Raw genomic sequence first — 24,129 nt, 5'->3', positions numbered from 1 at the left:
TAGTTGGCTTCCGTTGCTATGTCATACATCTGATAATCTTGCAAGGAGAGAACTTAGACAAATACATTGACATGTTCTGACTCTGAAGACCACTCAGAAATAAGCACAGCTTTAAAAAAAAATTGATGGAAACCTTAAAAGTCATAAATAAAAAGTTACAAAACAATTTATTACAAAGGTTGTTTATAATAGTATAAACTAGTATATTGCTGAGACAAAAGGATGGGATTATAAAGATAGATTTTTAAAGTTAAATGGGTAACACTTAAAGAAATAACTTAAAAGTTTATTCTATAATAAAATAGGTTATGGAAAATGTGCATTATTTATAAAGCTTAAATAGAAACAGTGCCTTAAAGTTTCAGTGTTCAGAGAAGAAATATCAGATGATCTTTTCCAAAATCTGTATAAGAAAGTGAAAATCAACTATTTATCCTTATACTTAAACTAGATACTAGAAGTGTCTAGTTGGAGATATGAATAGGTTTGATTAGTGCAATTCTAAAGACATGGAAAAGAAAGTGCATCTTCCAGACATTCGAATGATTGTTTCCAGCATGATGTTTCCTCTAGATATTTGAATGGTGGTCAAAGCACATTGTGGTAATAAAGTGATTCAGAAATATGTTACATAATTGGTTAATAAAGAGTAAATTATACTTATTTAGTTTGGCCTACTTAGTAGACTCCTCATAAGTAGTTTATGGATAAATTGGCTACAGCTGACCTGAGAAATTAGGCTATAGACCAGTGGTTCTCAAACGGGTGTGATTTTTGCCCCCAGGGACATTTGGCAATGTCTGGAGACATTTTTGGTTTTACACTGAAGCATTGGGTTGCTACTGGCGTGGTGGACAGAGGCCAGGGATGCTGCTAAACATCCTACAGTGCACATGACAGCTCCCATACCAAGGGATTCTCTTGTCCCACATATCATAATCTTTCATATCATTTTGTACCTACTATCATGAATTCCACTGTGGCTGAGTTTGCTGTTTACATACACAGACATCTCTCAAGAATGAGAAGACTATGGGCCTTTTAAGAGCAGATTCTATTTTAAACTCCAATTAAGAAAAAAATTCTTGGTTGTGAAATTCAGACTGAAATTAGTAGAAGTGTAAATCCTGTTTTCAGTGTCATTGGCAAAAGAAGAAGACTGAGAATTGTTGAGTGTACATTTTATCCTTGTTGAGCAAATCTAGCAGATAGTAGCCTTGCAACTGTTTAGTGCATACCCAGCAGAGAGCTCAGTAAAACATTGCTACCTCAGTTTGCTTCATGGCACTAGACAAGGTTTCCCCTGCCACTATCCTCAGGCAGTAGATGGTGTCAGTCACTAACCTCAGGCACTAGATGACGTTCCCCTAGCCACTGTCATTTCTATCTTGGATGAAGAAGTCGATCCCACTGGATTTAATTATATTGTGTAGCTTGTACAACCATAATTAAGTTATTTGGGTTTTGTTTTTATCCTGATTTACCATCATTAAAACAGAGAGAAAGAATGACAGTGACAGAAAAGGCTTGAGATTTTATTTTCATACTACCAGGAAGATCTCCTAATCTGGCCTGTTCCAAGCATAATTTAACTTTCCAGACCCCAGCTCCACCTGAGCTAAATTGACCCCCAGTATTATCATTCATAATTATCATTGTGTTAATGAATAAAGAAATGATGTGAGGATGCAGAAAATATTCTTTATAACCTATTTATTTTCTTGCTTTCCTAAGCATGTATACGATTTATATTGTATCTTATTTCATAAAGTTTTGTATTGTTTTATTTAAAATAACATAGTATAGTAGAGTTTGAAAGATAAAGGTAAAGAAAATTTTAAAATATTGTTTAAATAATCATCTGAATTTGTAATAGACAGAAATGCATGTACTGAAGTCCTGTATAATTATAAAATATGGGCCACAAATTTTTCTCTGAACTTCATGAAAGCTAGGCAAAGAAGGAAACGTGAGGAAAAAAACAGCAAACATTTACTCAGTAGAGATTGATTTTCTCTTTTTGGAGACCACTGTGAAAGAAATCTGCCCAGTTGTGGTTTATGCCTGTAATCCCAGCACTTTGGGATGCTGAGAAAGGAGTATCACTTGAAACCAGCAGTTCGAGACCAGCCTGGGCAACATAGTGAGACCCTATCTGTACAAAAAAATTTAAAAGTAAGCAGGTCATGGTGATGCATGCCTGTTGTCCTAGTTACTTGAGAGACTGAGGCAGGAAGATCTCTTGAGCCCAGGAGTTTGAGTCTGTAGTGAGCTGTGAATGTGCCACCACACTCCAGCCTGGGTGACAGAGTGAGACCATTTCTCTTAAAAAACAAACAAAAAAAAAACTGAAGAAATATCTTGCATATACCTTATAAAAAGTCAATAAAAGGTTAATTCTTAATGTCTTCAATATTCCTAAAATTTATTCAAAAGTAAATTCCATGTGCCAATTATTACAAATAAAATTCAGAATATAATACTAGATTATGTATTATATAATAAATGTTATTTGAAGGTTTAGAGGGCATGCAGGAGGGGGTGAAGGATGTGGTATGGATAGTATCAGAACAACACAGTCTAAGTATGCAGATCTTCAACATCTAGTTTGATCCAGGAATGAAATTAACTACATTTGGAAAAATACATAAATTGTACATCAGTTGGACCATCTTCTGTGTTTAGTATGGAATACAGACATTTTGTTTCTTAGTCCTTTTTTCTTCATTCAATATTTACTGAGTACCTCCTTCATGCCAAACACTGATTTAAGTATCAAGGATATAGGAGTGAACAAGACAAGTCTCTGTCTCATGCGGTTACAGTCTAGAACGTGGCCTGTGTATAAGTAATCAACAAGAAAAAGATGTAATATTAGACTTTGATAAGTGTTGTGACAATGATAAAACAAGGCAATATAGTAAAGGTACTATACCTGTGAGGTGTGTTTGAGGATCCTAAAAGGGTCTAGAATGACTGGTAAATACTGACTGATGCAGGTGCAAGCTGAGGCTACCTGGAAAAGGAGGAAAGCATTCTGGGTATGCTATGGAGTTGAGATTTTGCTCTAAGTTCAGTGGGAAAATATTGTAGAAGTTTAAGTAGAGGAGTGATTTACATTTTGCGAAGATATGATGTACGATTTGAAAAGATGATTCGGACTTGTGGTGTGAAGAATGAATTACAGAGGCAAGAGGGAAAGTGCGGGAAACCATTTAAGAGTTCATTTCACTAATTCAGATGAGAGACGAAGGTAGTTTGATGTAACATGGTAGCAGTGGAATGAACCAAACTAAATAGATTCAGCATATACTTTGGAGTCAGCCAGCAGGATGAAAGTGTAAGAAGGAAATTGAGATAATTCTGAGTATTTATAAAATTCCTGTAACCTAAAAATTATCTTTTTATGAGCATTTGCCTTACTAGACAAAAATGCCATCTCTTCATGGCAGAAAGGACTGAAGATTTCTTCAAAAATGTTTAAGTTGGTTCAACACACAAACAAATGAAAATGTAATCTTCTAATAGATTGAATAAGTTAATGCAAATTCTATTTTTGTTTAATTAAAAGAATTATTTTTCTTATTTTTCTTATTTTTCTTATTTTTCTTTCATGATATCCTTAATATCTGATCAAACATATTTTAGGATCAGGAATATTCAGAGGATACTGACATTCTGTTAAAGAGTTATTTGTAATTACTCTTTTCATTCCAGAAACAAAAGCTGTATGCCCAGTCCAATAAAGAAAGGCATATAACTATTAATTAAAGCTAAGCTAATTTAGAAATTATTGATATTCAGAAGCTGCTGTTGTGTAAATGCTTAGAAGTCCTTTACTTCAACAGACTGAATTGGTTTTTTTTAAAGCTCAAAACAAACCAAAACAATAAACTAAATGATATGGTAAGACACCAAATACTTTGCTATCATTCTTTCACCATTACATGTGTCTCTGATTGCATAAAATTTATTTATTTATTTATTGAGACAGAGTCTCATCCTGTTGCCCAGGCTGGAGTGCAGTGGCATGATCTCCGCTCACTGCAAGCTCCGTCTCCTGGTTTCACGCCATTCTCCTGCCTCAGCCTCCCGAGTAGCTGGGACTACAGGTGCCCGCCACCACGCCTGGCTAATTTTTTGTATTTTTACTAGACGGGGTTTCACCGTGTTAGCTAGGATGGTCTGGATCTCCTGACCTCATAATCCGCCCGCCTCAGCCTCCCAAAGTGCTGGGATTACAGGCGTGAGCCACCATGCTGGGCCATAAATTTTATTTTTAAATGTGTCCTCATACACAGGCATGAACAAAATCCAGTAAAGTACTCTGACCTACTGCAGCAGGAAATATTTACTTTGGGCTGGAGAAAAGGCATTGTTGTTCATCCAGCACACACCTGTGTGGGTAGAATGTGGAACACACCGACCCCGATAGTTGTTTCCTTGGGAATTGCTTCCTTTGACCTAGTCTGACATATTGTAGACCCAGAAGGGAAAAGATGAGAGAGAGGAGAGAGGAATGAAAAAAATTCTCCAAAATTGTCAGAATGCCAGTGTGCACATCAATCTTGCATCCCAGTGTGCTTCATATTTGTTGAAAAACAAATGTTCTGCCTGACTGAAGTCCTTTCTTGGTTGTCATGATAAACAATAATGTCTACTGATATCTCAGGAGCTAGAACTAAAATGCCTTATCTGATGAATAGTTTCAGTGAGAGAGTCCAGAATGCTTTTTAATTGTGGTGGTAATGATGTGAGAAACAGCTCGTCATTTATCTTTGTTTTCCTTGTTTTTTTTTTTTTTTTCTTTTCCCTCTCACCCATGCCATCAACCATCCTACTCTTCAGGCCCCTTCTGTCCTGACATTCTGTCTCCCGCCATCTTAGTGTAATCAGCTTTGTAACCGTGCTTCAATTATTTTCAGACAAATGGAGGAAATATTCCTTTTCATGTGACTTTGGCTGGCATGAAGGAATAATACATTAAGTCGGCTTTCCTGGGTCAGATGTAATATATCATGTTTGTGCCAACATCTAGTTTCCCTTCTTCCAAATGTCATTCCTGATTTAAATTTGCAAAAGTCACTCTCCCATTCCATAATATTATTAACCATAATACTTAGAAGTTGCTAATACACTGTATCGACTTTAACTTTTACTCTGGAAGGAAAATACACACAAATTCTACATGGAGAGGTTCTCAGAAGTGAAACTTTATTCTGTTTTCTAGAAGGGGATTTTCTATCTGACCTCTTTGCATTCTCCTGTTGTCTTGAGTGCTGTTGAGTACCACACTGAATGGTGGAGGATGAGTCTAGGCAGAGCTAAATCTACTTCTTTATTTTGGAAAAGAAATTATATAACCTTCCACAATCGAATTTGATTAAACATATTGATATGTGAGAGGGCTGGAATAGGTAGTCTCTGGAAGTTAAGGATTATAACATTATTCATAAAAATGTTAGTGAAATAATGGGTTAATTTGCTCTTGGAAGATGATTACCTACAAATGAGTCTAAATTTACCTCTTTTTTTCTTTCTCTGAAAGAAAAGGAAAATATATGTAAATCCTTGAAGGAGAGGTTTTCAGAAGTGAAGATCCCCTATGTGCTGTTTTGCTTTTTTCAGGACCTTACTGCATTAATTAACCCTTTTCTCTTATAAGTGTCTTTATTTATTGCTCTTCACACTCCATTATCCCCCACCCGTTTTTTAAATAATGGTCTTGCTTATCTCTCAATCAACTGGAACATTTCTCTTTTTAACGACCTAGTCCACCCACACTTAACCTCTGTTCTTCCCTTTTACTCTGTGCATTGCAACCTGGATGAAAGGCTCTCACCAATGACTGCCTAAGTGCTAACTCCCAGTAATTTGTCCTCAGTCCTACTTCTCCATAGATTTTGAAACTCTTCACCCATCGACGACTCCTTGAAATTAACTTGGCTTCTTGGTTTCCGTGACACTTGCATTTATTAATTTGTTAAAAAATATTTGTTGCACACCATTTATATGCAAATCATTGTATTAGTTCTAAGTTGGGGGAGAAATAAGTGAACAAGAGAAGGCAGGCCCCTATTTTCATGAAGCTTACTGTTTAGCAGGGGAAACCAAGAGGAAGTAAGAAAATAATTTTATAGTTATTTGGTTAATGTTTTTTAAATACTAGGAAGAAGTACAGTGTTTTATAAGAACAATTATAGGTGACTTGACTTGAGTCAAATCTGTGAGACTGGCAAAGGATTTCTTTTATGATCTCCAGTCTTGTTCCCGCTAGTTCATTTGTTACATTCTGTGATCACAGTGATATTTCTAAATTGAATCTCTCTCTTGTTTAAACATTTTCAGTAGTTTTACTTTTAGGAAAAGTTCAAGCTGTATAAAATGGTTTATGAGCCCCTTCATTATCTGGCTGTGCTTACTTTTTTAAGTTCATTGCCATTTACACCTACATTTCAGCGATGTGAATATACATGACTTCTTTGTGTAATCAGGATACCTCATGGCCTTCTAATACATATTTTCTCTGGTCTGAAGTACTCTTGGCTTTTTTTTGTTTCATCTAGCACACACTTAACTTTCCCTCTGACATCAACTCTATTGTTTACTCTGATTTGCTAAAGGTGGCTTGGTTCTCTGGTTCTTTGTTTCTCTGTTTTTGGTTCTTGGTTCTTGATCAGTGCCCTAATACCATCTTTTACCCCACCTGTCTTAGCCCTTATTCCCTCATTATGCTCCCAAAAAGTGACAGTGGCATGAAAGAAAGAGTGGATCTTTCTTGTTTGCTGTATCTCTAGCATGTGTGGCACTAGGAAGTGATCAATGCATATTTTTTAACTGATCCTGAATAAACAGAGTCGGAATTTAATCAATCTTTATTGAATAGATTGATGAATTCTAAATCCATATCTCTACCTTGGGCTGACATTCTCAAATGTCCAACAGGTATTTACACATGTCTAATGGGCATTTCCACTTGAATGGCCAGAATACAAATTAACACATTCATTTCTGCCACACACTCACTCTTCCTCCCCTCTTCCCTCTCTTCCTCAAATGAGTTAAAACTAGTGAGGTCACCTATTGGATTTATACCACAGAAAACAAAGTCCAAATTTCTTGGTATCTAAAGCATACTGTGTGGAAAATATTTTTCAGAAAAATGATCATTTCCCTATTTTTTATCAGTAACTAAAATCAGGGAACAATTATTATTGGGAGGAAATTTTGAGTCTGAGATTGCTTTTTTTGCCTCTATCGCCATCCCAAGATGTCATTAGCAGTGTGCAGTCGTGAAAATGATCCTTAGTGACTCTAAACCAAATATCATTAGGTAGCATAATTAGGTAAATTTTCTCCACAAAAACGTACAAGAAAACATACAAAAAATCTTTCATGTTTAGCACCCAAAAAGTATTTCTGCTGCTACCTTAGGGAAGCTAATTTGGAATTTAAATTTATTAAATTCAAATTTTAAAGGTTGGAAGGCCTTGGAAATGCAGAGTCCTTATGAAATGGGAAACTGTATTCTAGAGGGATTCCCCAAGTTTACAGCTGTTTGGAGCCGGGTTGGCAATAGAACCCAGTCATTGTATGAACCAAAATTTTTATGACAGAGAACAGTGCTATCTATGTTTTAGAAGCTTCCTAAGCAATTATTTCCTAGCTGATGAAGACATAAAGAATACTACTTATCTGGTTTGTCTTTGAAATTAATATCAGAAACCATTTGCGAAATGTGCTCTTTAATATGTCCAATGTTTATTGAATCTCTTACCTCATGTGTATGCACATTGGTTCTATATTTCTACTTCATAATTAATGAACATTGTTTGCCATACTTGCAGTGTAAATGAATCTGAGCCTTCTTTTGAAGCAACCAGAAGGTATTATTTCTATTTTAACCTGAGTTTAATAAGAATAACTTTCTTCCTCAGACTTTAATCTCTTTAATCTCATTTTGTTTATTCTGATGATGTATAGTTATTGATTAAAGTGTGCTAGCATATTTCCAACAGCAGTGGTTCGCAACCTTGACAAGCTGCTAAAAGAATTAATTTACCAAACAAAGTGGCTCCTTGTGTCAGCTGTTTTCCTCTCACTGAGTCACACGTGTCCCAACTTTGGCTGAAACTCAAACTATCCTCAGTAAACTGGGTTTGGGATTTCATAAAATAAAAATGTAAGAATTAATACATATATTGATTGTGAGTTAAACAGTGATGGGGTCCACCTGTAAGGTAGAGAGGATGAGCCAAGTGCTTTATCTACTTAAAAGGAAAAACAAAAACAAAAACCTTAAAGAGCCGAGTGGGGTGGGGAGGGAAAGCAGACATGTCAGAGGTTGGGAACCATTGTTTTACTGTACATATGATTATCTCAGAGACTGCTAGCATACTATATATTATCATGCCTCCTACACTCCTAAGATGTAATGTTTTAGAAAGATCATTGAACATTTCTAACTACTCTCTTTTTTAACCTTGCTCTCTTTTAACCCTATTTCCTTCATTAGTACTTTACAGATCATGAACTAACTGTGGAAATCTGACTTTTAAACTGACCTGCCCTCCCCATCATTTTCTTCAGCTCACATGTATTTTCCTAACTATTGGAAATTAAAGTCTGATGTATAGACATCTGGTAGAATTTGCAAGTCAAAAGGGGGGAGGGAGTTATTTTTAAAATATAAACTATTTCAATATATTTTGAAATATGCAGTTTTTACATGCATGATTTCAATATTGAAAGTTTCAGGGACTCCTTAAGATATTCTTTGTTTTGAAATATTTACATATTATCTATTACCACAAAATATGTTAATGTGAATAAGCCACAAAGCCATACAATAATTATAGTACCAATTAACATCTTAAAGTTTGAACGTAGTATTTATAGTTAGTAAAGTGCTATTAGTATAAAGTAAAATCTCTGTAGCTATAATCTTTTAATTATTTTTTTAAATTATAGTCATTTTAGAAAAGGAAATTTCAATTAGTTGTTTAGAACATAAAACACTTCTTTAGCATACAAAACCAAATTTTATACATGTGACATTTTGATTAAATCCTAATCCCTTTAATTTAGGTGGCATATTTAATCATTTCTTAGTAAGGTTAGTGGTCTTTAAATTTTTCTCTTTTAGAAGTTTTCCATTTCTGTATCTGAGATAGTTTACCAATTTTATTTCCCCTATTTATAGTAAAATACATACACGCACAGTACCTTTGCATAATCCTGGTGTTTTTTTTCTTTTTTGTTTTTCAGTAGGAACAGGTACTCTGTGGCATATGCAGCTCAAAAGCCTTGGCTATTAAATGCTACAGTAGAAGAAAATATTACTTTTGGAAGTCCTTTTAACAAACAGAGGTAATTTTGAGCATATAAAATTTAGAACCAAAATGGCAACTCTTTCTGACTCGTGTGTTTGGGAATGAACAATGGTTTCTGGACCCTTTACATCTGGTATTTTCTTTCCTGCTGGCCCCGTTTTCATCCTAATCACTAAGGTCTTTTGAATCAGTTCTCTGAGGAGAAGCCTCACTAGAAGTTCCAGCCCATCTTGGACCCTTATTGAGAACAATTTGTACACCAAAACTAAACAGCAATTGAAGTGTGTATGTGCGTGGGGTGGGGAGTGTGAGGGTGAGGATGTATTGCTTAGGTTGTTGGTGAGAAGATAGAGAAGGAAAAATTCAAGTAAATTTCACAAAGGAAGTTTAATTGTGAAAAGAAGAAGAATATAGGACCTGAGGGGTCTGGTGACTGGGAGCAGCCAGAATACACCATCTTTCAAGCATCTTTTAAATACCACCACCACATAAGAAGGTATGACCCTTTCCCTGAGCCACTCTTACAAGTGTGGGTCTTAGGACCATAAGCTGGGTCTTGAAAATTAAGGAGAATAAGGTAAGTGGAGAGGCAAGAGGAAGTGGGAGGGAGGAGAAAAGTAGACTATGAAAGACAAAACCTTTAGGACCCAGGAGCAAACCAGACAGAAAGATTCAGGAGGCTGAGACCAGATAGTTGGGGGGCCTAAAAGCCAATTGGCTATAATGATGTGCATTCTATATATACAGATTCACATATGTGCATATACACATGTATATATGGAGACATTTAGGAGTCAGTTGGAGTAATTATCCAGGCATGCAGTGTGTGTTGCCTACACTTAGGAATGATGGTAGAAATGTAAAAGAAGGGATGGTTGAGAAAAAAAGATTGAAGAACAACAATGGACAGATATCAACAGGAAGAAGAAGAGGGAAGAATGAAGAATGACTCTACTATATTAAGATGAACTGATTAAGAAAATAAAATCATTGCCATTTCCCCAGCATCTTCAATCCCCAGGCTTCCTTGTACTTCCAGTTCATCTGATTTCCAGTCCCAGCCTTATATGAACTTGAGGACTGTCAGTCCTCACTATCTCCCTTGTCTCCTCTCTTCAGCATGCATGACAGTATGGAAGGGCACCCACTCACAACGTCTGCTTTAGCCGTAATGAGCCTCCTGCAGTCTCTTACATTCATCATGAACTTTTTTACTTTCTCAAGTTCCTTAAGCTTCCTTACTCATTTTCTTCCTGAAAACGTACTACTCAACTTTCTGAACACAGTTTAAACTTTGCCTCCTCTGAAACTTCTCAGAATGGCCAGTCATTTCTTCATCTGTGTTCTAGAAGTGCTTTGTACCCACTGCCACTATAATACCTAACAAAGTAAACTTTCATCGTATGTTTTCGTATCAGTCCTCTGCTCCGTGAACTAGCTTTTTAAGAGTGGGAACCCAGCTGGATGTGGTGGCTCACGCCTGTAATCCTAGCACTTTGAGAGGCTAAGGCAGGCTGATTGCCTGAGCTCAGATGTTCAAAACCACCCTGGGTAACATGGTGAAACCCTGTCTCTACTAAAATACAAAAAAATTAGCTTGGTATGGTGGCGCACATCTGTAATCCCAGCTACTCAGGAGGCTGAGGTGGGAGAATCGCTTGAGCCTGGGTGGCAGAGGTTGCAGTGAACCACGATCGTGCCACTGAACTCCAGCTTGGGTGACAGTAAGACTCTGTCTTAAAAAAAAAAAAAAAAAAAAAAGAGTGGGAAGTAGTACTTATTTATCTTTGTATCCAGAAATGTAGAGCAGAGGCTGGCATATAATAAGTGATTCAGCAAATGTTTTATTTCAGCTTCCAAAGTATTGAATTTGGCACTTAGTTTATGGACAATGTATTAATTGAGATCTAAAAATTCAAAATCATTTCTCCCAAAGGTACAAAGCTGTCACAGATGCCTGTTCTCTTCAGCCAGATATTGACTTATTACCATTTGGAGATCAAACTGAAATTGGAGAGAGGGTGAGCTATATATAGTTTCATTAAGCAATGAACAAAAATCTAGAAAAGGCTTCTGGTTGTCTTTAATCACTAATAGAGAATCATGAAATTTGAGAGCTTAGGAGTTGTAGGTTGTCCCAGTAACAAGTTCCAGTAAACCAAGGACGGGAGTCCTTTGATGCCACTCTTTCTTACGTATTAATATTTATTGAGTAATCACTGTATACTTAACATGGTACTAGTCACTTAAGAGTTCTCAAGGAAAAGTGAAACACAGTTCCTGGCTTTGACCAAATGCATTTTTGCTTACGTAGAGCTTGCTGTAATGGGTTTGAAACTTAAGATTGCTTTCCATAACTTATCCCAATCTTGTTGAAAATCTGCTTATTCTTATTAAAGTGCTCTTTTTTCTTTGTGTAACCATGTTTTGCATTGATGTCACATTATGCAGACAAGCTGAAAAATATTTATACCTATAATCTTTAGGACAGCAATGTCTACAATGTTTTAATCATTGTAAGTCCTGGGCACAAACTTTATATGTATTATCTACTTTCACAACAAATCTGTGTTATGGGTGTTATTGTTATCTGCATATGAAGCTACAAAAATCAAGGCTGAGAGAGGTTAAGGAACTTGCACAGTTGCCAAGGTAGTGGTGTAGCCAGGATTAGTCTGGCTCTGTGACCTTTGTTCTTAATGGCTGTTCTTTTTTGCTACATACCGCAGTGTGTATGAGAATGAACTTAAGTTCAGTGAGCCTCAGTTTCCACATGTGTAAAATTAAAACAATACCTACATCTTGGAATTGCTATGAAGAATAAGAGAAATTAAAAAATGTAAAGCCATTTGCACAAGTCTGGCACATACTAAGAAGTCAATTAATACTAGTTTTTTTTTAAAAAAATGTGTAACTGGTACTTTATTATGAAAGCATACTCTTGGATAGTACTGTTTCACATAACCCATAATATCAAATTTGGGTTGTATGTTAAGTAAACTACAGACACAACTCAGTAAACAAGAAAACATCTTGGAATTGCTCGATTTCCTAGCAAGTGTTTTGGTTATTAATGCTTCTGTACAGCAGAGATCTCTGTTAGAGTGAAAGGAAGATTAACCATATCAGCCTGAAGCCGTCTTGATTAATTTGAGAATTGTTGGCCAGTAGACAGTTTCCATGTTTTCTTACCAATGTTACTACAATTTAATTAACAAGTTACTATCAATTTAAGGTTTTTAAAAAGACATTTGTATTTTAAGGTCATATTACCAAAAGATCATTTACTAATATAAAAAAATGGGTATTTGGGGCTGTCTCTTCTCTAGGGCATCAACCTGAGTGGGGGACAGAGGCAGAGAATCTGTGTGGCACGAGCACTGTATCAAAACACCAACATTGTCTTTTTGGTAAGAATATGGCCTTCCCTTTTATTTCTATTTCATTCTTCCATCTGGACAAATGAGTCTTTAAAAAGGTAAGTCAAGTAACTCAAGGAAAGATGGTTTAACTTGTGAAATCATAAAGTATATAGGGGAAATAAATCCTTGCAGTACAGATCAGTAGATCAGTAGAAGAGCAGCATATCTTGAGAGTTGGGAGGATCCAGATTGGTGTCCAAGAGACTTAGATGCCCTAAGTCGTTGCTTATCTGAGTTTCTTAACCAGGAAAGGATTTGGATGGTATTGGATGAACGAGGCAGGATCATAAGTCTTCTTATTTATATTTGATGGCAAAGATAAAAAAGCCGGAAAATATACTCTTGGTAGACATAGGGCTAAGTAAGCATATACCCCATTCCAGTGCTGTGCGACTCGGGCTGTGGTTAAGCTTTATCTGTGATGCTCCCTACAACTGTAGAAATCTTGGTTCTGCTCTAGACCTGTGGCATAATCTGTAAAGGTAGAATCTAAAATTTATGTCTTTAAAAACGTCATGAATGATTTTCATGATATCCATCTTGGACTAATAATTTATTTCTACCTGTGGATCTAGAAATAAAATTTGATGGTTATGTTGATTATAATTTTGCTCTATTTTGGTCTCTCCAGCAGGAGGTACCTAAAATAGCTTACAGGTAGACAATGGGGAGATGCTGGCAGAGTATGTAAATGCATCCCTGCCTTCTCCTTCTGCACAATTATTAACCACTTATCAATCTGGTTCCCAGAACATTTTTAGTCTTCACTCCATCTAATCTCTAGAGCCTCTTGAAAAAGTAAGTTGGTTTTGGAGTTTCCCACTGAATTTGGATCTGTCACTGGGGATGGTGGCAGAATTTGGACATATTAATTCATCTCCCTAAGAATACCTATCTCCAAAGTTATTCCCCCCACAAAACCTAAAAACACCATGAAAGCCATTGAAGGCTCTAACAGTAGCCTATATAACTGTAGTTTTTTTTTTTTTTTTTTTTTTTTTTTTGAGATAGATTCTTGCTCTGTTGCCCAGACTGGACTGCAGTGGTGTCATCTCAGCTCACTGCAACCTCCACCTCCCAAGTTCAAGTAATTCTCCCACCTCAGCCTCCTGAGTAGCTGGGATTACAGGTGCATGCCACCACACTTGGCTATTTTTTTTTATTATTATTTTTAGTAGAGACTGGGTTTCACCATGTTGGTCAGGCTGGTCTCAAACTCCTGACCCCAAGTGATCCACCTGCCTCTGCCTCCCAAAGTGCTGGGATTACAGGTGTGAGCCACCGTGTCTGGACGTAAATTCTTTTTATAATAATGGATGGATCAACAACTAGAAATGACTTCTTGAACCTTGGGATCAATTACTGACTGAACCTGAGGAACTGCCTCAATTGTAGAATCATGGAAATCAAAGAAGTTGTAGGGCTAAATTATTGTCAATTCCCACCCTTTCATTACAGGATGACTTTTAGCATTAACTCTAACAGCTTCTTGATGACTGTCCCTGAAGATACATTGCTCACCTTTAAGGCAGCTTTTCCTGGTTGGACAGTATATAAATTTCTTGTTACTGCTATAAAAAATTGCCATAATTGGTGACTTAATCAATGGAGATTTATTATATTACCTTATAGTTCTATAGATTAGAAGTCCATCAAAGTGTCAGCAGGGCTGTGTTCCCTTCTGGGGAAGGGAACAGTCAATATCCTTGCTTTTTCCAGCGTTTACAAGCTGCCTACATTCTTTGTCTCACGCCTGCCTTCCTCCACCTTTGAAGCCAGCAACATGATGTCTCTCTGACTATTTTTACATAGTCACGTCTTCCTCTCTTCACAGCCGGGAAAGTTTTCTGCTTTTAAGGATGCATATAGTTAGTTTAAGCCTGTCTGGATAGGCTCCTCATCTCAAGATCTTTAGTCTTAATTACATCTGCAAAATCCTGCTGGACATATAAGGTAACACAGTCACAGGTTCTGGGGATTAGGACCTGGGCATCTTTGAGGGCCATTATTCTTTCTACCACAGACAGCTCTTCTTATTGGAAAGTTATTATGGTATTGAGATCTGCTTCTGAGTACTATCTGCTCATCAGCCTGCACTCTACTTCTGCAGCAAAATCTATATATATATATTTCAACATTCTAATATTAGTGTCATAACTTGTCTAAATTTACACTTCTCTAGGCCAAGCAAGCATAGCGTTTTCAGTTCTTCCACAAATAACATATTTTGTATAACTTTTCTTAATCCCTGATGTATAGTGTTTATATAAGTGTCCCTTTGAAAAATTCTGTGCTAGATGCACACTGATCAGCTCAGATAACCTTAAAACTATTGGATCTTATGATTTTGGTCTTATTACTCCATTGCAACTTATTGAAAAACATTTTAGCAGCAATGGAATGCTGTTGATGTGTTTTAAAAATTCCTCAAAAATAATAATATCTCATATTTCCATTGTTTAAAAATTCACAAGGTACAGTGAATTTGATTCTCATCACAGTGCTGAGAGAGGGTAGATGGTATCCTCAAGCTAAATGGGGAAACTTATCCAAGGACTGATGTCTAGTGAATGACAGAGTTTGTGCTAGAAATGCAGGTCTTTTGAGTATTGGCTTTGTAATCAGCGAATATTCTCTGGTATTTTCTGAAATTATTGCTGTATTTTCCTTTTCTCTCCTTTCCTTTTACCGTTTCTTCTTTACTCACTCACTCCCTGTTATCCTTTCTTTATTCCTCCCTCCCTTTCTTCTTTCCTCCTTTCTATCTACTAAAATTCAGTGAACATCCCCAATGCCATCTGTTGTGCTGGGTAAAGAAAATAGAGTTGAGAAAAAGGCATTACTTATATCTTTAAGGATTTTACTTGTACATGTCACTTGAATAGTTTCACATTTTGCTCTAAATAAATTTTTATCATGTTAGCCTTGACGCAGTATAAAAGTTAGATGAAAATGTCTTAATTATGTATCAAAAATATTATTTTTGAAAACTTCATTGCATCTGCAAATGTGCTGTATCAATGAATATATTATTTCCAAAAATACATCCATACAAAGAATATACTATTTAAGCACATTTATTGAATATATAAGAGAATATATTAATGAAGACTGTACATACGTATATTAGAATAAATAAAATAAGCTTGAAAACAAAGAATTGACCATTCATTGAATTGGCCATTTGGCAAATTGTCTTGCTTTCTTTAAAGGAAGTATTTCCCCATAAACTTATTATATACATTGAATCTGGAGACATGATTCTCAAGCCATTAAGCCTCAATTTTTATTAAGTTGTATAAAAGGTTATATTTGACAAAAAAAAAAACCACCACAAGTCCCCACCATGAAGCTATGGCATATAAATGATAGTTCTGTGACCTAGGCATGATTCTAAGTACTTTATACACATTAGCTCACTTAATTCTCATAATAACTCTCCTAGGTTTGACATTATTGTTGTTATTGCTATTATTATTGTTATTACTGCTATTCACAGATGAACGTACTGAGGCTTTTGGGGATAATTTATCCAGCATCACACAGATAGTAACAGTGAAGCAGGGATAGAAAGTCAGGTGGCTGGATTCCAGAGCTCGTGTTCTTAGTCACCACACTCTTCCTTATTAAGAGATGCTTGGAAGATGCTAAACTCTCACTGTGATACACTGAAGGGGTAAGCACAATATTAATCCACCATGGCTTTATTTATAAGAAAATAATAATAAAGCAACACTTTTGAAATGATTTATAGACTTTGACTACATTATTTTGTTGCATCTTTGCAGCAATCCAAGGTGCTTTCTGTCAGGCCTCTTTATTATCCCCATTTTACAAATGAAGTGACTGAGTTTGAAACACTGGCCAGCCTCCAAGAGTGGTCATAACTACAATTTGGACCTTTTAATTTAGAGATAATTGACTTTCAATTATGCCTTACTAACTTCTAACATGTAAAATCAGAATTTAGGCTTGGTGCGGTGGCTCACGCCTGTAATCCTAGCACTTTGGGAGGCTGAGGCAGGCAGATCAGTTGAGATCAGGAGTATGAAACCAGCCTGGCCAACATGGTGAAACCCCATCTCTACTAAAAATACAAAAAATTTAGCCTGGCATGGTGGCGTGTGCCTGTAATCCCAGTAAGTTGGGAGGCTGAGGCAGAAGAATTGCTTGAACCCAGGTGGCAGAGGTTGCAGTGAGCTGAGATCATGCCATTGCACTCCAGCCTGGGCGACAGAGCGAGACTCCATCTCAAAATAAATAAATAAATAAATAAATATCAGAATTTTATGGACAGTGAAATTAAATTATTATAAAAATTTATTTTCAATTCATGTCTTATGTTTTTCTGTGAAAAATTCCCAGGAAGAATCATTTGGGATAGTTTGGCTTACGTCACAAATTATTCTTGGGGTTTTGATGGAATCAGAAGCAGAAAGTTATTTCAAAAGCAATCAGATTCCCCCTGTGAAAATCATCTGTTTTTCTAAAACCAATAATTTGCTGATATCAAGATTTGCTAAATCTTGATAATTATATCCTTGCTGCATTGTTGGTGATGGAAATGGAGACACTTTTGTCAGTGTAATCCTGATATTTTTCCATTGTTGTGGAGATATCACTTTATATTGGTTCTTTGACTTTCATTTTTAAGTAACTGCAAAGTTACATTATAACTTCTATGTTAAAAGAAATTTCATATATTAGTGGTAGAATTTTCTACCAGTTATCAAAATCTAATCATTTTAAAATTCAAGTAAGAATTTTTTTTCTTGTTATTAAAAGGAGCTAAATGACAAGGAGCTAGTGTCTGTGATGATTTTGAAAAGCAACTCACTGGGCAGTTGAAAGCCAATTCCTGTACAAAGTACTTATTGCAACATTTCAGAAATAATTGAAGTGCATTAAGATGATCCAGAGGGTCTGAAAGATTTGAAATGTCTCCCATGTCATCCAAAGAAATTTCAGGACAATCAAGATAATTGTGTCTATTTCTATAAAAGTCATTTGAGGACACTGATTATATCACCCATTTATTCTAATTACAATATCCAGCAGACTGATTTTTTAAAGGCTCCTATAATTCTTAATTACCTTTTAACTATCAAAATGCTTTGTTAATATTTCTTTTGCATAAGGGTTCTCCTAAATGCTTTAATAAGGTCACATTGCTTATAGTTTCTATCTATGCAGACAAATAGATGGAAAGTTGAAAAATTACTGAGCTAATCATATGACAATCTATAATGATTATACATAAATTTATTCTAACTTCCAAACTTCAGTTTCTCTCTAAATAGCAATTACTTTTGTTTTGTTCATTATTCAGATTATTAAGCAATGCAATCTGTCTGTAGAGAGACTATGACTGTGCTCAACTGAGAATTTTGCAGAATTGTAATTTTTAGATATCTCAACATGTAGCCTGTGTGTAGTAGCATGAGAAACCAGCTCCTTCTTTCTTGGGCCCAGAAGACAAAGTAGAAGTTTGTTTGCATATTACCTATTGGAGAAGCAACAAAGAAAGAAGGGTAATGAAGAAGACATTTATAAACTTCTTTTCCCACTGTTCTGTTAACTCTTCCCTGTTTTTACCTGAAACATCCACCATTTTTTACTGCTTTGTCCCTTCAGTGCTCCCTCAGTTTCTTTCATTCCCTGCCATCCCTGGTCCTTCTAAGGGGTGATTATTTTCCTGTTGCACCTCCTCCCTTCAGGTCACTTTGCTTTCTAACTCATAGTTTGAGGATACATTCCAGTTTTCTTCGGTTGTTTCTAGCTCTCCTCTTTCAAAGATCCAAAATGTGAAACATGTAGTTTGATGCTCTATATAACATTTTAGGAATGAAATATATATGAAAATAATTTATAGTGATATCATCAACAAAAAAAGACAATGTAATTTCTTAAATTATTTTCTAAATATCTTAATCACTTAGTGGATAAAAACATTCTCCCTAGAACAACTGTCATCAGGAAGTGTTAGGCATGCTATTCTTATATATAATAATAATAATAATAGCTAACAATGTCAGTTATATACCCAGTACCATACTAAGCACTTCCTGTATATTACCTCATTTAATTCTGAAAATATCCCCATTAAGTAAGTCCTGTTGTGATCCAGTTAGCATTTTCTTTTTTCTTTCTTTTGAGACAGAGTCTCGTTCTGTCACCAGGCTGGAGTGCAGTGGCGCAATCTCGGCTCACTGCCTCTTCCTCCTCCAGGAACCTCTTCCTCCTGGATTCAGGCGATTCTCCAGTCTCAACCTCCCAAGTAGCTGGGATTACAAGCCCACGACACCATGCCCGGCTAATTTTTGTGTTTTTAGTAGGACAGGGCTTCGCCATATTGGCCAGGCTGGTCTCGAACTCCTGACCTCAGTTGATCTGCCTGCCTTGGCCTCCCAAAATGCTGGGATTACAGACGTGAGCCACCGTGCCTGGCCCAATTAACATTTTCTATACCTAGTTTTGTTATCTAGAATTCAAGTACAATTATCTTTTTCATTCTTTGTTTTGCTCTATTATTATAGATTGCTGAGTAATACGGTTTTTGAACTTGCAGATTCTATAAGAATTCAAAACATTTTGAATAGTGTTATTTACTTTTAAAATAATTATGCAAAGTCTGTTTTTCTTTTCGCCTGCAGGCACTTCTAACTTTATTTCATTGTTTGTTTGTTTTTCTCCTGGCCCTTTTTTATTTTATTTTGTTTAATTTTTATTTTAGGTTGAGAGGTGCATATGCAGGCTTGTTATGTAAACTGTGTGTCACGGGGGTTTGGTGTACAGATTATTTTGTCACCCAGGTAATAAGCATGGCACCTGACAGTTTTTCTTTATCCTTTTTTTAAATAAGTTATATCTGGGGGAAGATTTGCCCTTAGTTATTTGTATTACTACTTTCGAGAGGAATTGAGTTATGTAACAAGTATAGAAAACGTCCATCTTTCCTCCATTTTACTGATTGCAGGATGATCCATTCTCAGCCCTGGACATTCACTTGAGTGATCACTTAATGCAGGAGGGGATTTTGAAATTCCTGCAAGATGACAAAAGGACACTCGTTCTTGTGACTCACAAATTACAGTATCTAACGCATGCTGACTGGGTAAGAGTTTAGAATAGAATTTTGCTCATTTTTATATTATAGTCATATAAATAGAGACAGTAAAAAATACTTTCTGAAATAAAGGTAGTTCATTTTGCCAATCAAGGCTTTTTGTCACATTTCTGGGAATATCCGCTTTCCTTAGATCATAGCCATGAAAGATGGAAGTGTCCTAAGAGAAGGAACTTTGAAGGACATTCAAACCAAAGATGTTGAGCTTTATGAACACTGGAAAACACTTATGAATCGGCAAGATCAAGAATTAGAAAAGGTAAGTGCTCATAGTTCAGAAGAGTTCAAAGCCTAATTCAGAAGAGTTAGAAATTTACTAAGAATTACTAAGAATGTTCTTTTTTAAATTACCATTTAATGCTTGGTAATATAATTGTCTTTATCTGAAATCCAAAATAATTGTGTCTTTACGTATTATTAATGAACAGGGTACTTTGAACCTATAAAATTCGAATGCTATCTTTGGATGAGGTGCTGTCAGGTTTTTAGAGGGTGTTTGCTTAAATTTCAACCATAGTGCAATTATATGTGTTTAAAACTTAGACAAACTACTTAACTGAAGCATGGCATTTCCTTATTTTTTCTTATTTATACCTCATTTTTCTCATCTATAAAATTCGAATGTTTTCACTAACCACCTACAAATAGAGGGTCATGGGAAAGTCGAAAGCCAAGGTGATCTTGAAGGAAGAGCTCTGAGTGGTGGGCAAAGTTGTAAGGCATGTCTGGGATAAGGCTTCTGGCGTGAAAGAAGGTAATCAGAAGGAAATAAAAATCAAATTTCACATTGGTATTTTTTTTGTATTTTTTTGAAGTCCACAAAGCCCTTTTTACATGATCTGTTTTAATTCTCACAAACTCCTGACAAATAAGCAAAGAAAATATTATCTTACTTAGATATATGAGAAAGCTGAGGCAGAGAAGTTAAGTAACTTACCTAAAGTTGTACAGCATATACAATACGTGGTACCAATGGGATTTAAACACAAGTGCATATTCGGTGTAATTACACTATAATGTTATGGATGATGTAAGTATAACATAGAATGAGGTGATCACAGAGTTGGATACCAGACTGAGTACAACAAAAGAGGAAAAACTTTTGATAGACAAGTGAAATTGTAAATTAAATTTGCAAATTTTTGAAATGTTTTGTTCTTGAGTTGGGAGTACAAAGTGTCCAGCACTTGGTATTCTTAGCCAGGAATGAGCATTTACAAAATGAAATATTTGTACCAGTGAATTTCTTTAAAATATTAGTAAATTTAAATATATTATTTTAAAAAAGAAAATAAAGGATCTGTCTCCATAGAGAGAGGAAGATACAAAGTCAGATAAATCCTAGGATTTCTCTACCTTCTTTGGATTTGCTAAAGATCTCAAAAGCAAACCATACAAAGAAGAAAAGATACATGCAAAAATATACAAGCAGAATAGCACAAATCACAGAACCATTGAAATGAGGATATTTGGCAAAAAAAAAAAAGCAATAAACAAACAACAAACCCCAAAACATTATGAGGCACAGTTGACAAGTGCCTGCTTAGGAATTGTGCTGTGAGAAGCTTGATTCTAAACGTACCGGGGATAACTCCAAATGACATTTTTTTCAGTGATCTAAATGCCAGGGACAAAAGAAGATGACGTAAACTTAAGGAGTGGGACAATTTATGGTTTACTTTGGAAAGAAGAGCTGGAAAATAAAGAGAGCTGTTGGCTCAATATTATAGTAATACTGTTAAGCAAGCCAGGAAGAAAGTCCATTAAGTTGTATTTAGAAATGAAGTGATCACTTGAGATAGCATAGCTGTATAATTAAAGACACATTACAGTGTTATGTATGAACTGAAGGAGGTGTGGATGGAGCAAGTTAGGGTATGGACAGGGTAAATCCAGTTATGAGGTAGAATGGCAGCCAGTAGAAGACAGAATGAATCACGCACCTGCCCAGAATCCTTATCTCAGGATAGAAGGAGATTACTGCCACGTAGCAAAAGGCAGGCACCTGAATTCATCTGCAGCCAGAGAGAATCACACTGTGAACAAGACCACTACAATACCTTGGGGAAGTTTTTGTACAAACAGATTTCTGTTTAGTTTGTTATAGGACAGGACAGGGTGTTTCCTATCAACCTGGGCCAATTTTGCCTCCTAAAGGACATTTGGCAACATTTGGAGACATTTCTGGTTGTCACAACTGGGGCGGGGGGATGCTATTAGCATGTAGTGTGCTCAACATTCTGCAATGCTCAGGGAGACCCCACAACAGTGAGTTGTCCAGCTCAAATGTCAACTGTGTCAAGGCTGAGAAAGTCTGGCCTAGAGGCAGAACAGATCAAGCAAGTGGAGAATGAAGGTGAAACCGAAGGATGCACAACATTTCCTAGTGCAGTGCTTGAAAAAGAGCTGTCAGTTTAAGGATTAAGGGGTAAACAGGAAAGAATATGATTAAAAGATAGTAATGAAAACTACAAAGAAGGAGAGGGAGTTAACACTTTTAGCTGATTTAAATATTAGCTTAAATGGTATGAACTATTATCTTCTTAATGCTGTTAATTAGAATAAACTGGTATTATTTAACACTCCTCACTTCCCTCTCTACTGTCCTCACCTGGCCTGGCCCAGTGAATATTTATTGGATAAATGAAACTAAATTTTTATTTACTTAGTACAAGTATCATCACTATTGAAAACATTTAACCTATAATGAGCTTAATATGAGCATTTACTCTTAGGAAAAATTGCTTTAAAGTTTGTTTGGGGTTTTTTGTTTGTTTATTTTTTAAGTCTCCAAGGTCTTAAACCTTTTGGTCACAGCATGGGGAATCGAACTGGAATCAAATCTACTTTTCAATATGAAGGTTTATTTTATTTCATTATATGATATGCACAAGACAAGGATCCTCTTTAATTTTGTGTTTAATTTAGCTTCATTTATAAATGTTGGTCTTCATATCGTTATGCAAAATTTAAAACTGGGGTCAAACTGTCTCTAAAAATGGGATTCAGGAGACATTTTTGTTTTCACTCTTTTAACCAAGAATCTGAAGTAGTACAACCCTCTAGAATAGAAAGTTTCCTAAATCAGACATGTTGTATGAGGCCAAAAAAAATCAACCAAGGTCACTACCTAGCGACTAATCACAAAAGGTTTATTGGTTTATTGATGTAACAGAAAAAGTGTGTAGGTTTTTTTTTCTTTGTATTGGCATATATAGGAAGCTCCCAATTTACCATAGATTCCAAAAGTCTGTGGGTTAGTTGTTTAGAATTCAGAATGCATTTCCCCACAGAAAAGGGGAAATGGTTGGTTTTCCAGAATAGCCGGTAGAACCTGATTTAACCCACAACGTAACTGAACTGATACTACAACTGCAGTCCTGAGGTCAGGGGAGCTGGTGTGTTGGAAGCCAGGGCATGGAGAAAATGAAAGATTCTACCCTTCTTAACTACAAGATAAAGTTCACAGCAATTCTTAAAAATCTGCAAAGTTTGTTTTTGGCACGTTTCCCTGCTCTTTCTGCATATTTTCTCCTCCTAGGGCTTTCTCTTACACTGCTAGGCACCTAGAATCCACATTGCCTATTTTCTTCAACGTTCTCTACCTTCTTTCAGATCCTATTGAATTCCCTTTCTTTTGTGCAGCTCCCTTAGTGAGATGCTGAAGAAACTTGTTCTGATTTAATAATTCATAATAGTGGATGACTGACAGCAGTTTAACCAACTTGGAACCATGTGCTCTTTTGAAGGAAGATATGTATTAACATGAATGAATCCTTAATTAGAAAAATCACAAGGATAGTCTGAAGGTGATGTAAAAATAAGTAGCAATGGTAGAACTATGCTTTAGGGCTCAGGGAGATATCACCCTGCTTCTGGAGTCAGTTGCATCTCATTCTTGCTTTTCCTGGTCTCGTGTGCTGCCCCACACCTTTGAGCACTGCAGCACTTCCTACAAATCTAAGGTTCTGCCCCCACAGCTGCTTCTGTGACAGGAGTTGTGGATCTCCAGAGTGAGCACAGAGCCCTTCAGATTGGTAAAGGTAACTAACCATTTACACATGTGAGTCATTCATTGATAAGTCACAACCTATTGGTGTTAGCTCCTTGTATGATAGTATAATGTTTACTGTAGGATATGGAAGCTGACCAAACTACTTTAGAGAGGAAAACTCTCCGACGGGCCATGTATTCAAGAGAAGCCAAAGCCCAAATGGAGGATGAAGACGAAGGTAGATCTTTTTTCTTT

The 24,129-nt window shown here is 36.1% G+C and overlaps 1 protein-coding gene across 1 annotated transcript in view; it reads left to right on the top strand.

The window, feature by feature from the left end:
- ABCC9 (ATP binding cassette subfamily C member 9) overlaps positions 1 to 24,129 on the top strand; it is a 229,938-nt gene that overhangs the window by 150,273 nt on the left and 55,536 nt on the right. The window contains exons 24-30 of the mRNA XM_058443111.1: positions 7,848 to 7,886; positions 9,268 to 9,369; positions 11,269 to 11,353; positions 12,662 to 12,742; positions 19,731 to 19,868; positions 20,014 to 20,139; positions 24,016 to 24,112. Of these exons, the coding sequence (XP_058299094.1) occupies positions 7,848 to 7,886; positions 9,268 to 9,369; positions 11,269 to 11,353; positions 12,662 to 12,742; positions 19,731 to 19,868; positions 20,014 to 20,139; positions 24,016 to 24,112 (668 nt within the window). The remainder of the gene's footprint in view (positions 1 to 7,847; positions 7,887 to 9,267; positions 9,370 to 11,268; positions 11,354 to 12,661; positions 12,743 to 19,730; positions 19,869 to 20,013; positions 20,140 to 24,015; positions 24,113 to 24,129) is intronic.

Source organism: Hylobates moloch, unplaced genomic scaffold (assembly GCF_009828535.3).
Source record: "Hylobates moloch isolate HMO894 unplaced genomic scaffold, HMol_V3 SCAFFOLD_8, whole genome shotgun sequence".
Classification (NCBI taxonomy): Eukaryota; Metazoa; Chordata; class Mammalia; order Primates; family Hylobatidae; genus Hylobates; species Hylobates moloch.
The sequence above is the reverse complement of the archived record's forward strand: the minus strand, read 5'-3'. Positions and strand labels throughout refer to the sequence as shown.